Source organism: Pleurodeles waltl, chromosome 1_1, assembly GCF_031143425.1.
Source record: "Pleurodeles waltl isolate 20211129_DDA chromosome 1_1, aPleWal1.hap1.20221129, whole genome shotgun sequence".
NCBI lineage: Eukaryota > Metazoa > Chordata > Amphibia > Caudata > Salamandridae > Pleurodeles > Pleurodeles waltl.
Genome location: NC_090436.1, coordinates 850628148 through 850645709, shown reverse-complemented (window position 1 = coordinate 850645709; position 17562 = coordinate 850628148). Strand labels below are relative to the sequence as shown.

Here is a 17562-nt window from a genome sequence, read left to right as displayed (position 1 = left end):
CTAAAATGTGATGCAATAGCACAGCAGTCAAAGTTGCTGAGCTGTGCTGTATAAAAGGGAGAGTTAAAAAACAGTTCCATATATACTAAGATATAGCTTTAATATCGTCCCCCACCGCTGGTGCACTTTACTAGAGCATGCTCCAACACACACACACCCTTGCTTCATGATGCAGCGGTGCATGCGTTCTGTCAAGCATAGGTTTTGTACTGGACAGGTTACCTTCCAGTACAAAAAAAATGTTTTTCATTTTTTACATGTTCTGTGCTATGCAGCACACATGCAACAATTGAAAAGTATGAAGATATTAAAACATTTCTCCTCCATTATGCCTGCCTTGAAGAGGTATAAGGTTTTGTCATAAATCCCTGTCTACAAATGTTAGTAGATAAGGATTTGCATAAAAATACATAGGAGGTTGAAAAGGAATGCCCATCTACCACCCATGGAAGACTCCCTTGATGGAACGTAGAGTTACTTTGTCAACTTTCCAAAGCGAATCCTGGTTCATGTTGGAAAGTAAATACCACCACAAAGCTGTGCATCGGTTTGCTGAAAGTTTTAGTAAAACTGGGCCTTAATGTAGGAACTTTCAAAACTAGCAGACATTTTTGTATTTTTATCAATATTATGAAAAAATATATATGCTTTAAAAAGATGGCACAATGTCAGAAATAACATAAAAGCAACAAATAAACTCGGACACTTGTCGCAGACAACATGTTCAGTTCACTAGTTCAGTGTATTGGTATAATCTTAACTTACATTAATAATTCATTTAGAGCCACCATTTACAATTTGTTGGCTCAGTTTAACGTCAAGCCACATTTAAGAAATGTAAATTATTTTGATAAAATTTGACACCGAAACATGTGCTACTATACACTTTGCATTATATGCTGCAATCCATTCTCTTTGAGCAGCCACAGAAGGTCCTCACTGAACTGATCGCCTCTAGAGTTTCGCTACTCTGCATGCAAAGCTGTCCTTGTCATCTGTCTGCCTGTCTGTCTACAGAGAGGGGATATATGTTCACCTATTGTGATTGGCCATTAGACAGTTTTGGTGTACTGTACTATTAAACTACAGAATCAAGGCCTAAGTAGCTTGTAAATTCCATTTGAACTCTGAGATAATCTGATATGTATGTATATATGCATTTGTATTATGTTAAATTATTTAAATTACACTTAAAACACTCATGGGAAATCATATCACTGAATTATAGATCATAATAATTATGTTGACGACTATTCGTGCAAAATAAAGTAATCAAATAGAACATACAGAAAGCAAAATAAACTTACCTAGGGCTTTGAACATCTGCATACCTCCATATTTTCCTTCAAAGAGCACTGTGTTATTTAAGGGATTGAAGGCACGACACATTCTTACCAGAACCACTTCTAAACAGCCTGTTGAGCAAATAAAGTGCCATTATAAATACATCAATGTTGTAACCTGGAGGAATGTTCTCGGCAACAAAGCAAGTTAACTGCAAAGCACCATATGTCAAACACAAAGGCTCTTCAGTAGGTGCAGTTGGCAAAGCTGAAGGCACAAAACCATAGACATTTTTATATCAGGGATAGCTTCATATATCTTTTAGATACTGTAAAGCAATCTGTGGTTATAGAATTAAGAGCTTAAAACTATCACAGCATAACTATGTTGTGCAAAAGTGTCCCACTTTCACAAAGAAAAATGTTTGAATCTTTAGCAGATACGGAGAAAAACACCATTAATAATGCATTGAACAAAATAAAGACATGGTAGGTTACTTGTCCTTCATGAACAGCATCACAACTATCAGACTCTATGCTTATCATTACTATTTCAACCATGCAGAGTATCGCGCTAGAAGCTTATGGTAAGGGAAGCACAGAATATTGTCAGTTAACTTACTAGTAGTGTATTATGTAATATTCTGACTCATCCCCTTCCCTTGTTCCCAGACATCATTAGGAACAGGAAGAGGTTGACTTGTGAAAGATTGTATTATTCACTATGCCATTATACATAATGCCCCATTGAAGTTGCATTGACGTCAGATTCCTGAGTGAAGAAATATGTACCCACTACTGACTCTTCCATCTCAGCCAGAAAGACCAGTCAATGAACAGTGGAGCTGTTAAAATGAACAATTTAGAGAAGGGCCATTTTAACTGGGGTGGAATGTATTATTTTTCTAGTGTGTATGCAGTGTGGTTATTTTTCTACCTATGCATCTTAGTTTCTGGTGGAATGATCTCTGATGTGCAAATTCAGTTACCCCAGCCTGTAGTACCTTCCATATTGTATGTGATGTTTTGCTTTGACCTGTTGGAAAATGGTATATAGTATAGATGTGAGTGTATTGGGCATTTTGTGTAAGTTGTACCTTTCTAGAGGCACAATTATAATCTTTCCTTAAATTGAACAGGAGATGCAATTGTGGGACTAGTTACATATATATACTCTGCTGAAGATATGATACTACAATTGTGAACCTGATGAAAGTAATCCTGAGTAGCAGTAAAATGTACTTTACAATAGGAGTGGACCAGTAGTCTTTTAGTTTATCCTGATGAACGTAGAATCATGATTCTTAAGACTGACCTTCACAGCTATCCAACCAGCTTTGTGTGTGAGTTGTGCATTGTATTCAAGAGAGAAAGATGATAGAAAACCTGAATAAACCCTTGTAAGGATTGGCATCTTTTGTGATAATTCCTCCTATGTTCTTTTATTATTTTATACTGGACATCCAGGATTTCACTACTAGAGTAGCTAAGGCTTGTGGGTTATGACTTAGATACATGCGTCCTTCTTTAAACAAGAAAAACGTTTTTGGCATCATTTACATTTTTTAAGTTAAGTGACATTTTTTGCAACAGTTTTGTAAAGTTGCACAAAGTTCAATCGTGGGGCACAAGAAGGAAGCAAGTATTTGTGCCACAAACATATAGCATGTGCTTTGAAAAGTCATGTTTACGCAGCAGAATACATACTTTTGAAGATGTCATTTGGATACATAAAATACTGAACTGTCTTAGAAATATCTGCAGCATAGCTAAACATGTATGGCAAAATCAATGGACTCATCAATACCCCCTTACGTATTTATACCCTTTATTTATGTTTTTAATAAAGCTATATTGCCTGCCTACATCTCACAGGATTTTAGCAAAAGGCTATTTAGATTCCTTATCTAGCCTCCTGGTGTTATGAACTCAATAGAGGAAACTCCTAAGTAGCAGTAAATAGCACCTCACAATGAGAGTAAACAATTGTTTAAAGTTGATCAATAGTCTTTTGGTTTACCCTGAGGAAGTTAAAAGCATGACTCTTAAAATTTATCTTCAGATCTATGCAATCAGCTTTGTGGATGAGTTACCCCTTGTATTCAAGAGAGAAAGATGACCAGGGTAGGACTTTGTAAGGATTACCATCTTTTGTCATATTCCCTGCAATTTTCTTTTATTATTATATAATGGACATCTAGGGTTTAACAACTGGAGTAGCAGTGGCCTGCTGACTAGGACTCTGAAAAAGAAAAAACTTTTTTACATAATTTAAATTTTGGTAAGTTAACTGTAATTATGCAGCAGGATATAAATTACCTACTTTGAAAAATGCCACTTGATACATAAAATGCTAAACTCCCTTATAAAATATTGCTTACTTTAGATTTCCAGCATTACTAAACCTGAATGGCAAAATCAAAAGAATTGTTAATTCCACCTATAAATACTTATACCCTATATGCAGGTTTTAAATAATTTTATATTACCTGCCTATCTATAATTCAAAGGATTTTGGAAAAGGTGATTCGTATTCCTTATCTAGCCTCCTGGTGTTTATAACAACACTGGGTGCACAGTCCTACAGTGATGGCAGGGGCTATTAATCACAAAAGGGCATCAGAAGCACAATCATACATTGTAGGCATGAGCAAACTCTCTCATATACTTCTCACTCCACATTTACTCAAAATGATTTGTGTGCCTCTGCCTGACTCTGAGATACCTGGATTTCAGTGATGAGAAAGGTATGCTGAGAAGGCATCGAGTCTCTTCAGGAAGTAAGAATTAAACATACCACTCGTATTACATTTGCCTCCACTTTCCTATTGACTCCTGACTCATGCATACTCTAAAAAATTGACAAACTTTATTTTGATTTGCAATATTGTCAATGGAATAGGAATTTCCAACAAAATTATACATATTTTCTTACCCTTAATGAATGACAAATCCAAAATGAATCCAAGCTTCTTTACTATTTAAGAATCTTCAATAATATAATTACTTTTCAACAGAAAAATATTACTTTAGTACTGTCTTACGCGCGCAAGTTCATTCCTGTACTTGAGAGAATGCAGAAGAAAAGAAAGCAACTGTGGTATAGCTTTTACCAGAAAGCATATTCTAGAAACAAAGGGGGTGATTCTAACTTCGGCGGGCGGCGGAGTCCGCCCGCCGAAGTTCCCCCACCAAAATACCGCTCCGCGGTCGAAAGACCGCTGAGGGTATTTTGGGATTTGCCCTGGGCTGCCCGCCAGCCCAGGGCAAATCAACCTTCCCACGAGGACGCCGGCTCAGAATTGAGCCGGCGTAGTGGGAAGGTGCGACGGGTGCAGTGGCACCCGTCGCGTATTTCAGTGTCTGCATAGCAGACACTGAAATACTTTGTGGGGCCCTCTTACGGGGGCCCCTGCAGTGCCCATGCCATTGGCATGGGCACTGCAGGGGCCCCCAGGGGCCCCGCGGCACCCCCTACCGCCATTCTGTTCCTGGCGGGAGTCCCGCCAGGAACAGGATGGCGGTAGGGGGTGTCAGAATCCCCATGGCGGCGGAGCGCGCTCCGCCGCCATGGAGGATTCTCAAGGGCAGCGGGAAACCGGCGGGAGACCGCCGGTTTCCCGCATCTGACCGCGGCCGAACCGCCGCGGTCAGAATGCCCTGCGGGGCACCGCTGGTCTGTCGGCGGTGCTCCCGCCGACCCTGGCCCCGGCGGTCTCAGACCGCCGGGGTCAGAATGACCCCCAAAATGTGGGTTGCTTTACCTAAACTCTCGGTTGAAGAAGGTGTTAGAATTTTAGTGACTTTAGTTAACATAGAGCACTCTCCTGGGATGGTGGAGGACATTGCCCACTCAATCCAGAAGGACCTCCACCTGCCAAATCTAGAGTTGTTCACCAGCCCTACTAAAAGATAATAGCACTGTCAGGAACCACCATCACATCAACTCCTGTCAATGTTGTAAAACTTTGATGGGTGGCTCCATCAAACAAGATAGATGTCTGTCAAACTTTTATCTCTGGGACTAGAAAACTGTTATAAAAATTAAAAAAGAACTGAAAGACTTAGGTGTCCAGGTCATGCTATCGTGGAAGCATCTGTATTGAAGCTAAAGATTGTGTCAGGTCCTAGAGACAAAGGGAGATATGACAGTATGGGATGAAATTAAAAAGTAGACAATTTGTAAGCTGGATATTTTGCCTATCTGCACCTATACAACCCTTCCGTGGTGTCTGTAGAGTGAAGAGGACTGTGGGATTTAGTGTTGCTACAAGCAAATCCCAGGAACTAGCTGTTACTGACCACTTTGCTGATACTTGAACTGGAACTATGAAGAGCAATCCAACAACTTTAATTTATGGTGTGGATCCTCCCAGACTGATCTTGAAAGATTGAAGATAGAACTGCAAAAGTGACGAACATTGTCATATCTAGATCAAAAACTCCCAGAAAAAGACAAAACCTCTCAGTGTAATTGTTACTAGTTTATTGTCTCTGAATATTCACTGTTATGTGCAAGGCTACACATGAACCACAAAGCCTGTGCAGTGCAGTGGTGAAGATTTTGTCCAGGCCAAACAACAAGCTTTTACCCAATCATGGTTCATCACAGATTCACTGCAAAAGGAGAATTACTCCTGGTCTGCCACATCACATAGACTAACATTGACGTTTGACTCACTATTGATTCTCATTGATCAGGTTTTGCAATAACTCCGGATTCCTACACCTGATTTTGTTTGTGTTTCTGTCAGTTTAATTATACCATTTTCTCTTTCAACTAACCTAGTTTGTAATTTCAAGTTTTTCACTTCTTATTTAGATGGGTGATTTTTCATATGAGGAAAGCCTTGCTGCTTGTGCCAAACTACCAAGTGTAACTCAGACAATCTTTACAGACACAAGTTTGCATAATAGGAGCCAGAATTGTATGGCTTTAAGGAGCTAAAAACAGCACACATAACAACTGTGCCCTCCCTGTCAAAATGTTTAACAATCAAGCCAAATGATGATCAACCTGATCTCAGGGCATCTGGAAATTGTTCTCAAAATGTTGTACAGTAGAGATAATGTAATAGTGCCATGTTGGTGTACCCTTGGCTACCTTAACAGGCCAACCACATCAACCTCTCAGAAAAATCCTATGCCATTACTTTGGCAGCAAATGGAAAATGTAAGAGTTGACATGAAATCACACCTTTTTATTGTCAACTGTTTTTAATCAGGACATTAATCCCATAAAACATGGAAAAATTAGATAGAAGTTCATTACTGAGAAAGGTGAGTACTACTCATGGCTCAATGAATATATCAAAATATACATCTATTACATCTATTTATAAACATACATCTCATTACCTAAAAAGTCCCTTACAACAGAATAGACATTTAGGCCCTCATTACGAGTTTGGGAGACAGGAACACCCGTCCGTCAAACTCCAAACAGGTGGTCGCCACTGTCAGCCCAGCGGGAAAGTGGCAGCAGCATTGTCATCGACTTGTAATCAAGCCAGCGGCAATGCTGCCGTCCGCAGGTGGCACCAGCACCTCATAATCTGCACTGTGTGAACAGCAGAAAGTGCAGATTTCAAGGGTTCTGGGCAGGGGGACCCCTGCACTTCCCATGCCACAAGTATCTGTTCTCCACCAGCCTTTTGATGGTGGTTAATCTGCCATGAAAAGGCTGGTGGAGAACCAGGTTGTAATCAGCAGGGCAGCGCTGTGTGCAGCGCCACTATGGCTGATTGCAACCTGGTTCTCTACTATCAGCCCGTCGGGATCACTGATCCCGGTGGAGATGGAGATACGCTGGGGGTCAGACCGCCATGGTTGTAATGTGGCAGTCGGACCACCACATTAGCAGTAGTCCATACCGCCACAGTGAGACTGGCAGTCTAGTGACCGCCAAACTCCTAATTAGGCCCTAAGTTTTAGTATTCATCTAAAAGCCAGAATGTTAAACATTAATCCAGTGATTAGCAAAGATTATTCATCTTTTTAAATCTTTGACATGACTCATTGATAAGTACCCCAACAAATTATTTTGAACAAAAATACAGGAGAATGCACCCTACTAGTTTGTAGCTGTTTGTTGTTGAATAATGATCAAGCTAACAAACAAGATCCCATCTGCCATGCTGTTGGTTCTTTTTCACATTAACAACTGTAAAATATTATAAACCAATCTATCTAGTTTTCAAACAAATGCCTTAAGTGTAGTTTCTTAATTAAGATAACATAAAAGAGAATGCTAGTTAATATCAGCAATAGAAAGGATAGCTATAGCATCTTGTGCTTGGACTGAGGCTATTAAATATATTCTAAGAAAGTGTGATATTGGTTGTCGTGCATCCAGGTTAGGGCATCCTTTACTGTTCTAATGTTGTAATATTGAAAAGATGGTTTAGACAGCATTTTCGAAGCCTTTAGTAACAAGAGAAATAAACAGAAACTAGGTGCTATTTAAAGGATTTAGCAATCACACAGCAAAGTTCTGACCTGGAAGTATCATTGAACCACCATTTTTAGGGTGCTCAAAATAAAAAGGACCAGGAACTAAGAAAATCTGTAAGTTATACATATTGGACTACCGCTGAAATATCTTAATAGGCACGGCATATTATAGGATTGGATTAAGATTCAATATCCGAATGTATGATATAGTGGAAGATCTATGATATTTCCATCTTTCTGGATATTATGTCTTACATTTATGTAGTAATCAAAAAAGAGTGATTTGTAGAGTGTTTCTATTTTTCTCCCACCCGAAATTCAATGTGGACAGAATGTGAATGAATGGATACAGAAAGAAAGATTATTGTATATGAGGTATTGATTTATATTAACTTGTAGGCAATCTGAATTGTTATGCATTCCTTTGGACTAACCCAAAACAAGCACAATTTTATAGTAAACCTAGCCTCTATCTGACACAAGGTAATCTTAGATGAGCCAGATATATAGGGAGCCTATTCACAAAGGCAAAATTACACACAAGTAAAGCGCCACATGTAAATTTACTCTTAAACTTTGTAGTAAATTTACTACTTTTGGCCATTCTTCATTCACAAGTGTACATTTACTACAAACTGTAGACCTATGAGTTTCCACTCAACAAAACTAGGGGGTGGAGTCTAATTTACAACTTTAAAGTTACTACTAGTAGATTTTCCCACGTAGATGTAGATCTCTGCAATAGGTGCAGACATTTGCCTATGGCAAACTATAACAAAAAGGAAAAAGTTTCTTAAACTTAAAGAAAGTTACATTGTCATGATGAATATTAATATACATTACTTTTATATATTTGTTTTAAATGTGGAACTAAATAAAAAAAATGAAACAGCACTATCAACTTAATGTTGAATTACATGTAATAATTTACATATATTAAACTAAAGTATTTGTTTAAAGATATATTTAAAAAAATACTGTTTTGGCCCCTTTTGTCAGTAGTAAGTATAGAATTGCAGTTTGTGAGTAGAAATGGGCTTACTCCTTTGGGCGTGGGTGCATGTCTCTCCCTAAACCCCTTCCTGACCCTCACTTGAAACCTTGTTACTCCTCTCACAAAGCCTCAGATTTAGGAGAAAGTATTCCTCATTTTGTAGCCACTCCCCATCACCCCCACATCTAGGGGCATATTTATACTCCGTTTGCGCCGGAATTGCGTCGTTTTTTTGACGCAATTTCAACGCAAAACTAACTCCATATTTATACTTTGGCGTTAGACGCGTCTAGCGCCAAAGTCCATGCAGTTTGCGTCATTTATTAGCGTGGACACCTACTTTGCGTTAATGAGATGCAAGGTAGGCGTTCACGTCCAAAAAATCGACTCCGAGGCATGTGCGTCGGATTTATAGTCCCGGGCAAAATTCACGCCCGGGAGTGGGCGGGTCAAAAAAAATGACATACGGCCGCTTTTGCGCCGTTTTTTAGCGCCTGCAAAAGGCAGGCGTTAAGGGACCTGTGGGCTCTGAAGGAGCCCAGAGGTGCCCTCCCATGCCCCCAGGGACACCCCCTGTCACACTTGCCCACCCCAGGAGGACACCCAAGGCTGGAGGGACCCATCCCAGGGACATTAAGGTAAGTTCAGGTAAGTGTTTTTTTTAAAAAAAAATTGTGGCATATGGGGGCCTGATTTGTACCCCCCTACATGCCACTATGCCCAATGACCATGCCCAGGGGACAGAAGTCCCCTGGGCATGGCCATTGGGCAAGGGGGCATGACTTCTGTCTTTGCTAAAGACAGGAGTCATTTCTATGGGGGTTGGGAGTGAAAAAAATGGCGCAAATCGGGTTGAGGCGAAAAAATTGCCTCAACCTGACTTGCCCCATTTCTTGACGCCCAAGCTCCATTTTCCCCTACGCCGGCGCTGCCTGGTGTACGTCGTTTTTTTTAACGCACACCAGACGGCGCCGGCGGCTAACGCCGGCTAACGTCATTCAATAAATACGGCGCCCGTATGGTGCTTCAGAATGGCGTTAGCCGGCGCTAATTTTTTTGACGCAAAACTGCGTTAGCGCAGTTTTGCGTCAAAAAGTATAAATATGGGCCCTAATGTTAAAATGTAGGTGTACATGTGCAGAGACCTTTGCAGTCAGTGCAGAGCTCTCCACATAGAAAAAACAGGAGAAGGAGAATCCTTCTGTGCAGGTTAGTGAATAGCAGTCTGTAGTATGTGAGTAGTACTATTGTACTACAGTTGTGAATAGGTCCCATAGTACCACAGAGCCCGATTCACAAGGTAAACTTACACTTTTCTGCAAGTCTACTCATTTTCGGTATTTACAAACAAATGATTAAATTCTTTTTTTTTTTTTCTGCGAGGGTGGTCCTGCGTACTGCCAAATTATTTGCTTATTGATAGCTCAAAGACTATTGTGCTGTTCCTACATTCACGCTTTGGCATAGTTTTTTTCCTGCAAAGTGAAAATAATTCATTGTAACTTGTGGTTGCTGCTGAAATTGAATGTGCCATGTAATTTTGAGATAATTTTAAAAATGTTTTCTCACATCTTTTTTGATATAGATATTTTTTTCAAAATGTAACGTAAAAGAGGTGCAAAAGTCCTAATTTTAACCTGAAAACCCACATGAAAAAAACTTTGAGAAATATGGATAGTAATCATATTAGTCAGGAAAACTTCAGGATGGAAGAGAGAGGAAAACTTTGCAAATCCCCTAATTACACAGACAACAATGGACCACAAAACCACTGACACAGGAGATGCTTCCCTTTGAAGTTGTGCCATTAAGAAATTAGGCAGCTGCATCAACTGGTGATGGGACTGAGACACCCAGGGAAGGTCTTTTCATAGCTACAAACCACTTGAAGTCACATCTTTAAATGTCCTAGAATGTTGTGCAAACGTGTTGGGGTAGGGGTGGGAGGATGTGGCACCCTAGGATTGGAAAGAAAAGTCTAACTTCCAGAACTTTCCACCTTCCCTTAGAAGCCCTTACACAACAGTCAGACACTTGAGAAGACACTGAACCTGGGGCTGGGAGCCAAGAATAATGCCCAGGTAGAACAAAGAAGACTCTGAACCTCTACAAGGATGGACTTTGGTACTCTGAAACTCTAGCTTGGTCCCAAGACTGGGATGAGTCTCTTTAGGGCTATGCTAACGGTCCCTCTATGTCTCCTGAGAAACATTAGTTGGTATGGACCTGCAGGGGAACCGTGGAGGGTTGCTCTGGAACTTCTATGGACTGACCACTGACTCTACTATGGGCATTCAGGTGCCCTGCAAGTTGATCACGCCATAGGGCCTGGGGAGAGCTGCAGGGAGGGCGTTTTGCTTGTTGGCTGTGGAAGGACTGTGGAAAATGTTCCTCAGAGTAGAAGTCAGGTGCCTCAGCTGGGGACAGTTATAGTGAAGGAAAAATCACATTTCCCATCAAAAAGCATGGTTGAAGGCCAAGATTACTGATACAAATGCTCTCAAGGCCCGGAGATAGTCTCCAGAAGCAAATCAACATCAAGATTGAGCAAGTCGATCCAACATGGCCAGAGAAATGCACCTGTAAATCCTGGTCCCCTGCACCTGGCACATTGCTACAAATTCAAAATTTCCCCTGAGAAGGGACAAGCCCTGGGGGTCAGCACAATAAGGTGTGCATGCGGTCCACTCCCTGATGAAACCTTATCCCCAGATTACCACATCCTAAGGAGCTGATGAAAAGAACAGAAGCAAAAATGCTACAGAGCTGCAAAATTAGGGTAGGTAGGCCCCTTTTCTCCCCAGTGACCAAGCAAGGTCTGCCCTGTGGCTGCCAGGTACGGTGGAGCCGGATGTTTTCCTGCCCGCTGTACCAATGTCTGGTTTGGGGCGGGCACACTTCGTCACTTGTTCCTGCCGATGTTCCAAGCAGGAGGCGGGAAAAAAGAACTGATGGCTCCCATGCTAGCCTGACTGAAGCGGCTTGGTGTGAGGGAGTTGGCAGGGGCCACAGGAGCCTTGGGTCTCCCACCACAGCACCTATTGAAAAGGCATGTAGGTGCCCTGGGTAGGACTGGGCACTAGTAACAAAAAAAAAGAAACACTAAAAAAAGTCTTTTTTTGTCAAGTGACCAAGCTGCTAATCTACTATCCACAGCATCAGGCCTAGGAACGCCCAATAAGCCCCTATGAGGGGCTCAAAATTGCCATAAGATGTTTTGGAGTTCCAAGGAAAGGAAGGGACAACAACCATGTTTAATGAAGTGTTTGGGGGCTGCCAGGAGAACAGGAGTTCCCGCCTTGGCCCCTAGAAGATAATTTCAAAAAATAGCCCAAAGTTTCTCAGAGGGTTACACTGACTTCCCCAGAGAACTTACTCATTGTTTCTTGTACTTCTGACACTTGTGCTTTAGCACATTGGAGGGTGGGGTGCCTGTTCACTAGTCATATGGCTGCAGTCACAGCATGGTGATAGTGAAAGGATGATTAATGTACACATTTTATTCGGTGTATAACGCTTTTGGACAATAACAGTATTGACAAAGATTATAATGTTTCTGGGTTATAGTGAATGATGATGCCATCTCTATTGAACTCAATTGTCTTACATTTATTATGCCATATGCATACTTTTATCAATGTGGTGACATTCTGACAAAACTAGTAGAAATGCCTTTTGTACAGTGACACCCCCTTATATTCTGTCTACTATAGGTGGGTGTTTTGTGATTATAGGACTCAGGTTCAAGCTGTCATAAGGGTGTCACCAAATGCATTTCCATCTGCCTAATTGTATATTTTTGTAATCAAAGTGTAGTATTTAGTGGTGTGTGAGAAACTGGGTTTCAGGATGACATGGGTGTAGGCCCTGGTCAAGCAGCAACCACAATCCTTGGAAGGGTAAGGCACAAGGAAACCCCAGATTAACCTGTGCTCAACCCCCTGGTAGCTTGACAGAGAGTAGTCAGGTTTAACTTAAGAGGTAATGTGTAAAGTATTTGTGCAACGCTTCTAACAGTAAAACAATAAAAACACCACACAAAAAGATCACACATCAACTTAGAAAAATAAAGCTGAATTTAATAAATAATAAATAAAACAAGACCACAATGACAAAAATCCAATCAGTAGAACTGGAATTATGAATTTTTACAGAATAAAGTGTAAAATTGAAGCTTAAAGCACTAAGCACCAACCAAGACTATCTGGCCCCGCTGGAATGGGTCAAACTCAAAAGTTCAGTCCGACCACAACAGATTGCAGGTCCGTCAAAGTCCTGAGTTAGTCCAGCAGAAAGTTTATCTTTTCAAGTTCATGCTAAGAGTCCTGTTTGTGATTCAGAGGGCTGCAAGGAGCAGGGAGAGGGTCATGGGATGCTGCTGCCAAAGTGAGTGGAGTCAGCTGGCATTGAAGGCAGGCATTGCTGTGGCTTCTTAATAGCGGTCTCCGTGAGCAGTCAATGCTGCACTTTAAAGAATCGGGCTGACAGACGTTTGTGCTGATCTCTGATGCTAGTGATGAGGTCTCATGGAAATGGGCCCTCTTGTGGTCATTAAGAAGTCAAAAGCTTGATATTGGCACTTGAAACCCACGCCAGGGGTTGATAACCTGAGAGACACCACTTGGAGTTCAGGAACTTGCTGCAGCTGGTTCCAGGGGTTTGGTGTAGGATGTGGGGGAGTCTTTTATGTCGCTGAGGCTCAGATAAGGAGGCCAACAGAGTAGCCCCTGGAGTCACTCAGGGGTTCTGAGTTCAAGATGAAGTTGCAGGTCCAGTTCTCCTTCCCCAGGCAAGAGGGAAGCAGGCAGCATGTCAGCGCAGAAGTCCAGCAGACAATTGACACTTACATGGGTGGCACAATAAGTGCTGCATACCTACTGGTAGCATTTAATTTACAGGCCCTGGGTGTATAGTATACCACTCTACAAAGGGCTTACAAGTAAATTAAATGCCAACAGGGTATAAGCCAATGTAATCCCGATTAAGGGGAGTAAGCACATGCATTTCAGCACCGGTTAACAGTGGTAAAGTGAACAGAGTCCTAAGGTCAACAAAAAGAAGTCCAGCAAAAATGGAGGAGATGATGCAAACATTTTGGGAGAAGACTACCCTAAGGCTGACAGGTGCAACATGGTGTGTTTAATAAAACATGTTTCCTTTTATAGGAAAAAGCATTACTCTTCTTCACTACCCAGAGAGAGTCATGTGCTGCGTTGGGGTATCTAGTTCCCCATAGCAGTCTTACTATGTGTTACGGAATCACATCCTTTGCAACTAAAAACCCAAATGTCTTAATATCCTCAACAAAAACACATAGGGACAGATGTACGAAGCCTTTTGCATGTCGCAAACTGCAAAAAATGCAGTTTGCGGCATGCAAAAGGCCGAACGCGATGCTCATCCCCAAATTGCGAGTCGGTACCGACTCGCATTTGGGAATGCGACTCGCAAATAGGAAGGGGTGTTCCCTTCCTATTTGCGACCGCATCGCCATTCAGAGTTGCTTTGCGACCGCGAATGCGGTCGCAAACCAACTCGCAGTTACCACCAGTGTCACACTGGTGGTAACTCATTCTCAAAAGGGAAGGGGTCCCCATGGGACCCCTTCCCCTTTGTGAATGCCGAAAAAAAAAAAAATCAGAGCAGGCAGTGGTCCTATGGACCACTGCCTACTCTGAAAAAAACGAAACCAAATGGTTTCGGTTTAGTTTTCATTTTGCAGCTCGTTTTTCTTTAAGGAAAACAGGCTGCAAAATGAAAAAAAAAACTGCTTTATTGACAAAGCAGTCACAGACATGGAGGTCTGCTGACTACAGCAGGCCACCATCCCTGTGAGTGCAGGGACTCGCTACGGGGTTGAAAACTGCGACCCACCTCATGAATATTGATGAGGTGGGTCTTTGCGACCCCATAGCGAGTCGCAGAAGGTGTCCGAGACACCTTTCTGCATCCAATTTTGCGAGTTGCAAATTGCGAGTCAGTCAGACTCGCAATTTGCAAGTCCCAAAATTGGAGTTTACTACATCTGGCCCATAGTCCTCAAAACATTGACAGACATATGTGCCGTCTGAGGAAAACAGTGAATACTAAACCAGTGATATTTAAATGCTCTACCTCTTTTTAAACAGTGCTACTCAATTAATGAATAATGTCATATAAAAATACCTAATGAGTAACATTTACAATTTGGGCTTATATTATATTGATATCATACAATTCAGGTTAGAATCCTCAAGGGTGAATGTCACCCGATCTCCTTACAGCTTGCATCCACCGAGTACGTCATTGCAGCAGAAACACAACACATATAAATTCCAAGCACTTCACTGCACAAAGTACAAACAAAGCTGCTGTTCCAGGGCTGACATTCAAAATCTGTATTTGTGGCATCTTCCCATGCATTCTGTCTCCTCCAGAGTCTTTGTGAAGGCAAGCAAAAACAGACATACCTGGCCTGACTAACAAAGGCAAACTGACAATTGTGCCCTATCTTTTAATGTGCGTAGTTCTCCGTCCCGACTGCAAAGTCTCCACAGTCATAAAGTTAGTAACTTTCACAAAAGTGCAAGTTTACCTTTGTGAATCCGAACCACAGTGTTGCGGATGATGTTCCTATGGATCTTTTCAAAACTAATATAGTCCTGTGGGCACCTATGGTGACCAGAGATCTCAATGGAGCTAGCATTCTTCTATTCTTTGTCCTGTGCTATCATTATCCCAGTCTTTAAAAAAGACAAAAGTGATGATACTTGTCATTACCACCTGATTTCCACAACCAATTCTGTGTTCAAATAGGTGGCAAATTAATTATGGAAATAATATTGTGTTAGGGTGGGGATAAACATATTTTTAAAGACTCTAAATATGGTTTTAGGATTGATCTTGGTATAATAGAGCACTGCCTTAATCGTCATCCCCTAACTGATAAATACACTACTACTCATTTACATTTAGTTTTATGGACCTCAACATGGCCTTGAGCAAGCAGGGATACATTATGGACACTTTTTGCTTTCATGGGAATAGCTAGAGGTATCATTTTCCTTTCACAACATGTTCACAGAGATCTATCTGCAAGGGTGCATTTTTTAACTAACAGGGTATATACGGAGTCCTTTAAGTTATCTAGAGATGTTTGGCAGGGGTGTGTGCTGACTCCTCCTTTAATTATATTAAACATTAATAAGATAGAGTTATGATATTTGTGAGCCAGGACAGTTTACTACGCATTTATTCTAATGTTGCTTTAGGCTGATGGCATGGTTGTAATGGTTGTAATGCTCAAACATCTAATGGCGGCAGACAGAAAACCTCCTTGATGGATTTTTGTCTTATTGATTGGCAGGATCTTAGTACCAATTATGCAAATAACTTAATTATGGTTCTGGGATCTAAACACACTAACATCCAGAAACGTTTTCAATTAATGGGCATGCTCTCCTTGAGGTAAACGCCATTACATACCTGGGGGTTACCTTTGACAATACCATTCATTGGCTGCCCTAACTTTCTTCTAGAATGAAATCTTTTGCCCAACCCATGGCATGTGTTTCATTTTGCTTCCAGGCTGGGTAGGGTTTCCCTACCTCATATGATTACTCTATGCAAGTATATTTCTTTAGCCTGCTAAGGTGCTAGAATTTGGAGCTACACCGAGGCCCTTATTACGAGTCTGGTGGTCCTGGGATCGCCAGACTTGCTGTGAAGGTCAGACAACTGCCAAAGCAGCTGTCTGGCCTCCACATTATGACTGTTGCAGAGCCGCCACGGTGTGACCACCGGCACCGCCAATTTGCCGCTTGTCAACAGCCTGCTGGTGCCGGCGGTCTTAATCCAGGGATTGCGAGTTCCCTCTCCGCTGGCTTTTGCATGGCGGTTTCACCGCCATGCAAAGGCTGGTGGAGACGGTGTGGCAGGGGCCCCATGGGGGCCCCCATGGATAGCCCTGTCACGCTTTTCGCTGCGTGAATTGCAGGCAGTGAAAAGTGTGACGTGTGCTGTTGCACCCGACGCACCAAAATATTGCGTTCGGCTTGTAATCGATTACACGCCGGCATCAATCTTGTGGCCTGTTTCCCGCTGGGCCAGTGTGCAGAAACACTGTTTCTGCCTGCTGGCCCAGTGGGAAACTCATAATAGGGTCAGAGGGCGGAAAACTGGAGTGGCGGTTTTCTGTCCAAAAGAGCTTGGCAGATGGCCTCCGCCGCCCTCCAAACTCAAAATGAAGGCCTGAGTTTCTCACCTTACCTGGTGGAAGAAAATAGATTGTCTCCACTCTTGATATGAATGTGTATATAGTCTAATCCTCATGATAGCTTAAATAGGCAGAACTCAAATGTTTATCACAGGTTTACTGCCACAACTCAAAATCATTGAGTTATATAAAATCTTTATATCTTGAATTGGGCAGGGTTGGTATATTTACGCAAAATGAAACCAAAGCCAAAAGGGACAAAATCTGGACTTCCTTCCACCAGTTTAGAAGACAAAAAGAGAATCAGAATAATTCAAGTTTTCTGTTAAATATTTTGCTATGTTGAAAACAATATCATTTATCATCTAAATTGTCCATGTAGCTTTGGAGAATTATTTGTTACTTCTTTGTAGGGTAAGAAATGTCTGCAATTCTCTTTCATTTTCCAAAGCATGGGCAGTCTCAATGAATCTGACTTTAGTCCCTATGATAAAGTTTTTGTACAAACTGCAATGCACTTTATATTTTTTGTAGATTCTTTTCGGCTTCTTGACATTGGTTTCTTACCCCGGTTCTTAAAGATGCACATTTTGTGCAATGTAGGCCAGCTTTCCTTTATTTACTGATGGTTTATAGTA

General features: G+C 41.5%; 1 protein-coding gene across 1 annotated transcript in view; it reads right to left on the bottom strand.

Annotated features, from left to right (window-relative positions):
* Positions 1-17562, bottom strand: part of RORB (RAR related orphan receptor B) — a 413952-nt gene that overhangs the window by 24493 nt on the left and 371897 nt on the right. The window contains exon 7 of the mRNA XM_069229117.1: positions 1308-1415. Coding sequence (XP_069085218.1) covers positions 1308-1415 — 108 coding nt within the window. The remainder of the gene's footprint in view (positions 1-1307; positions 1416-17562) is intronic.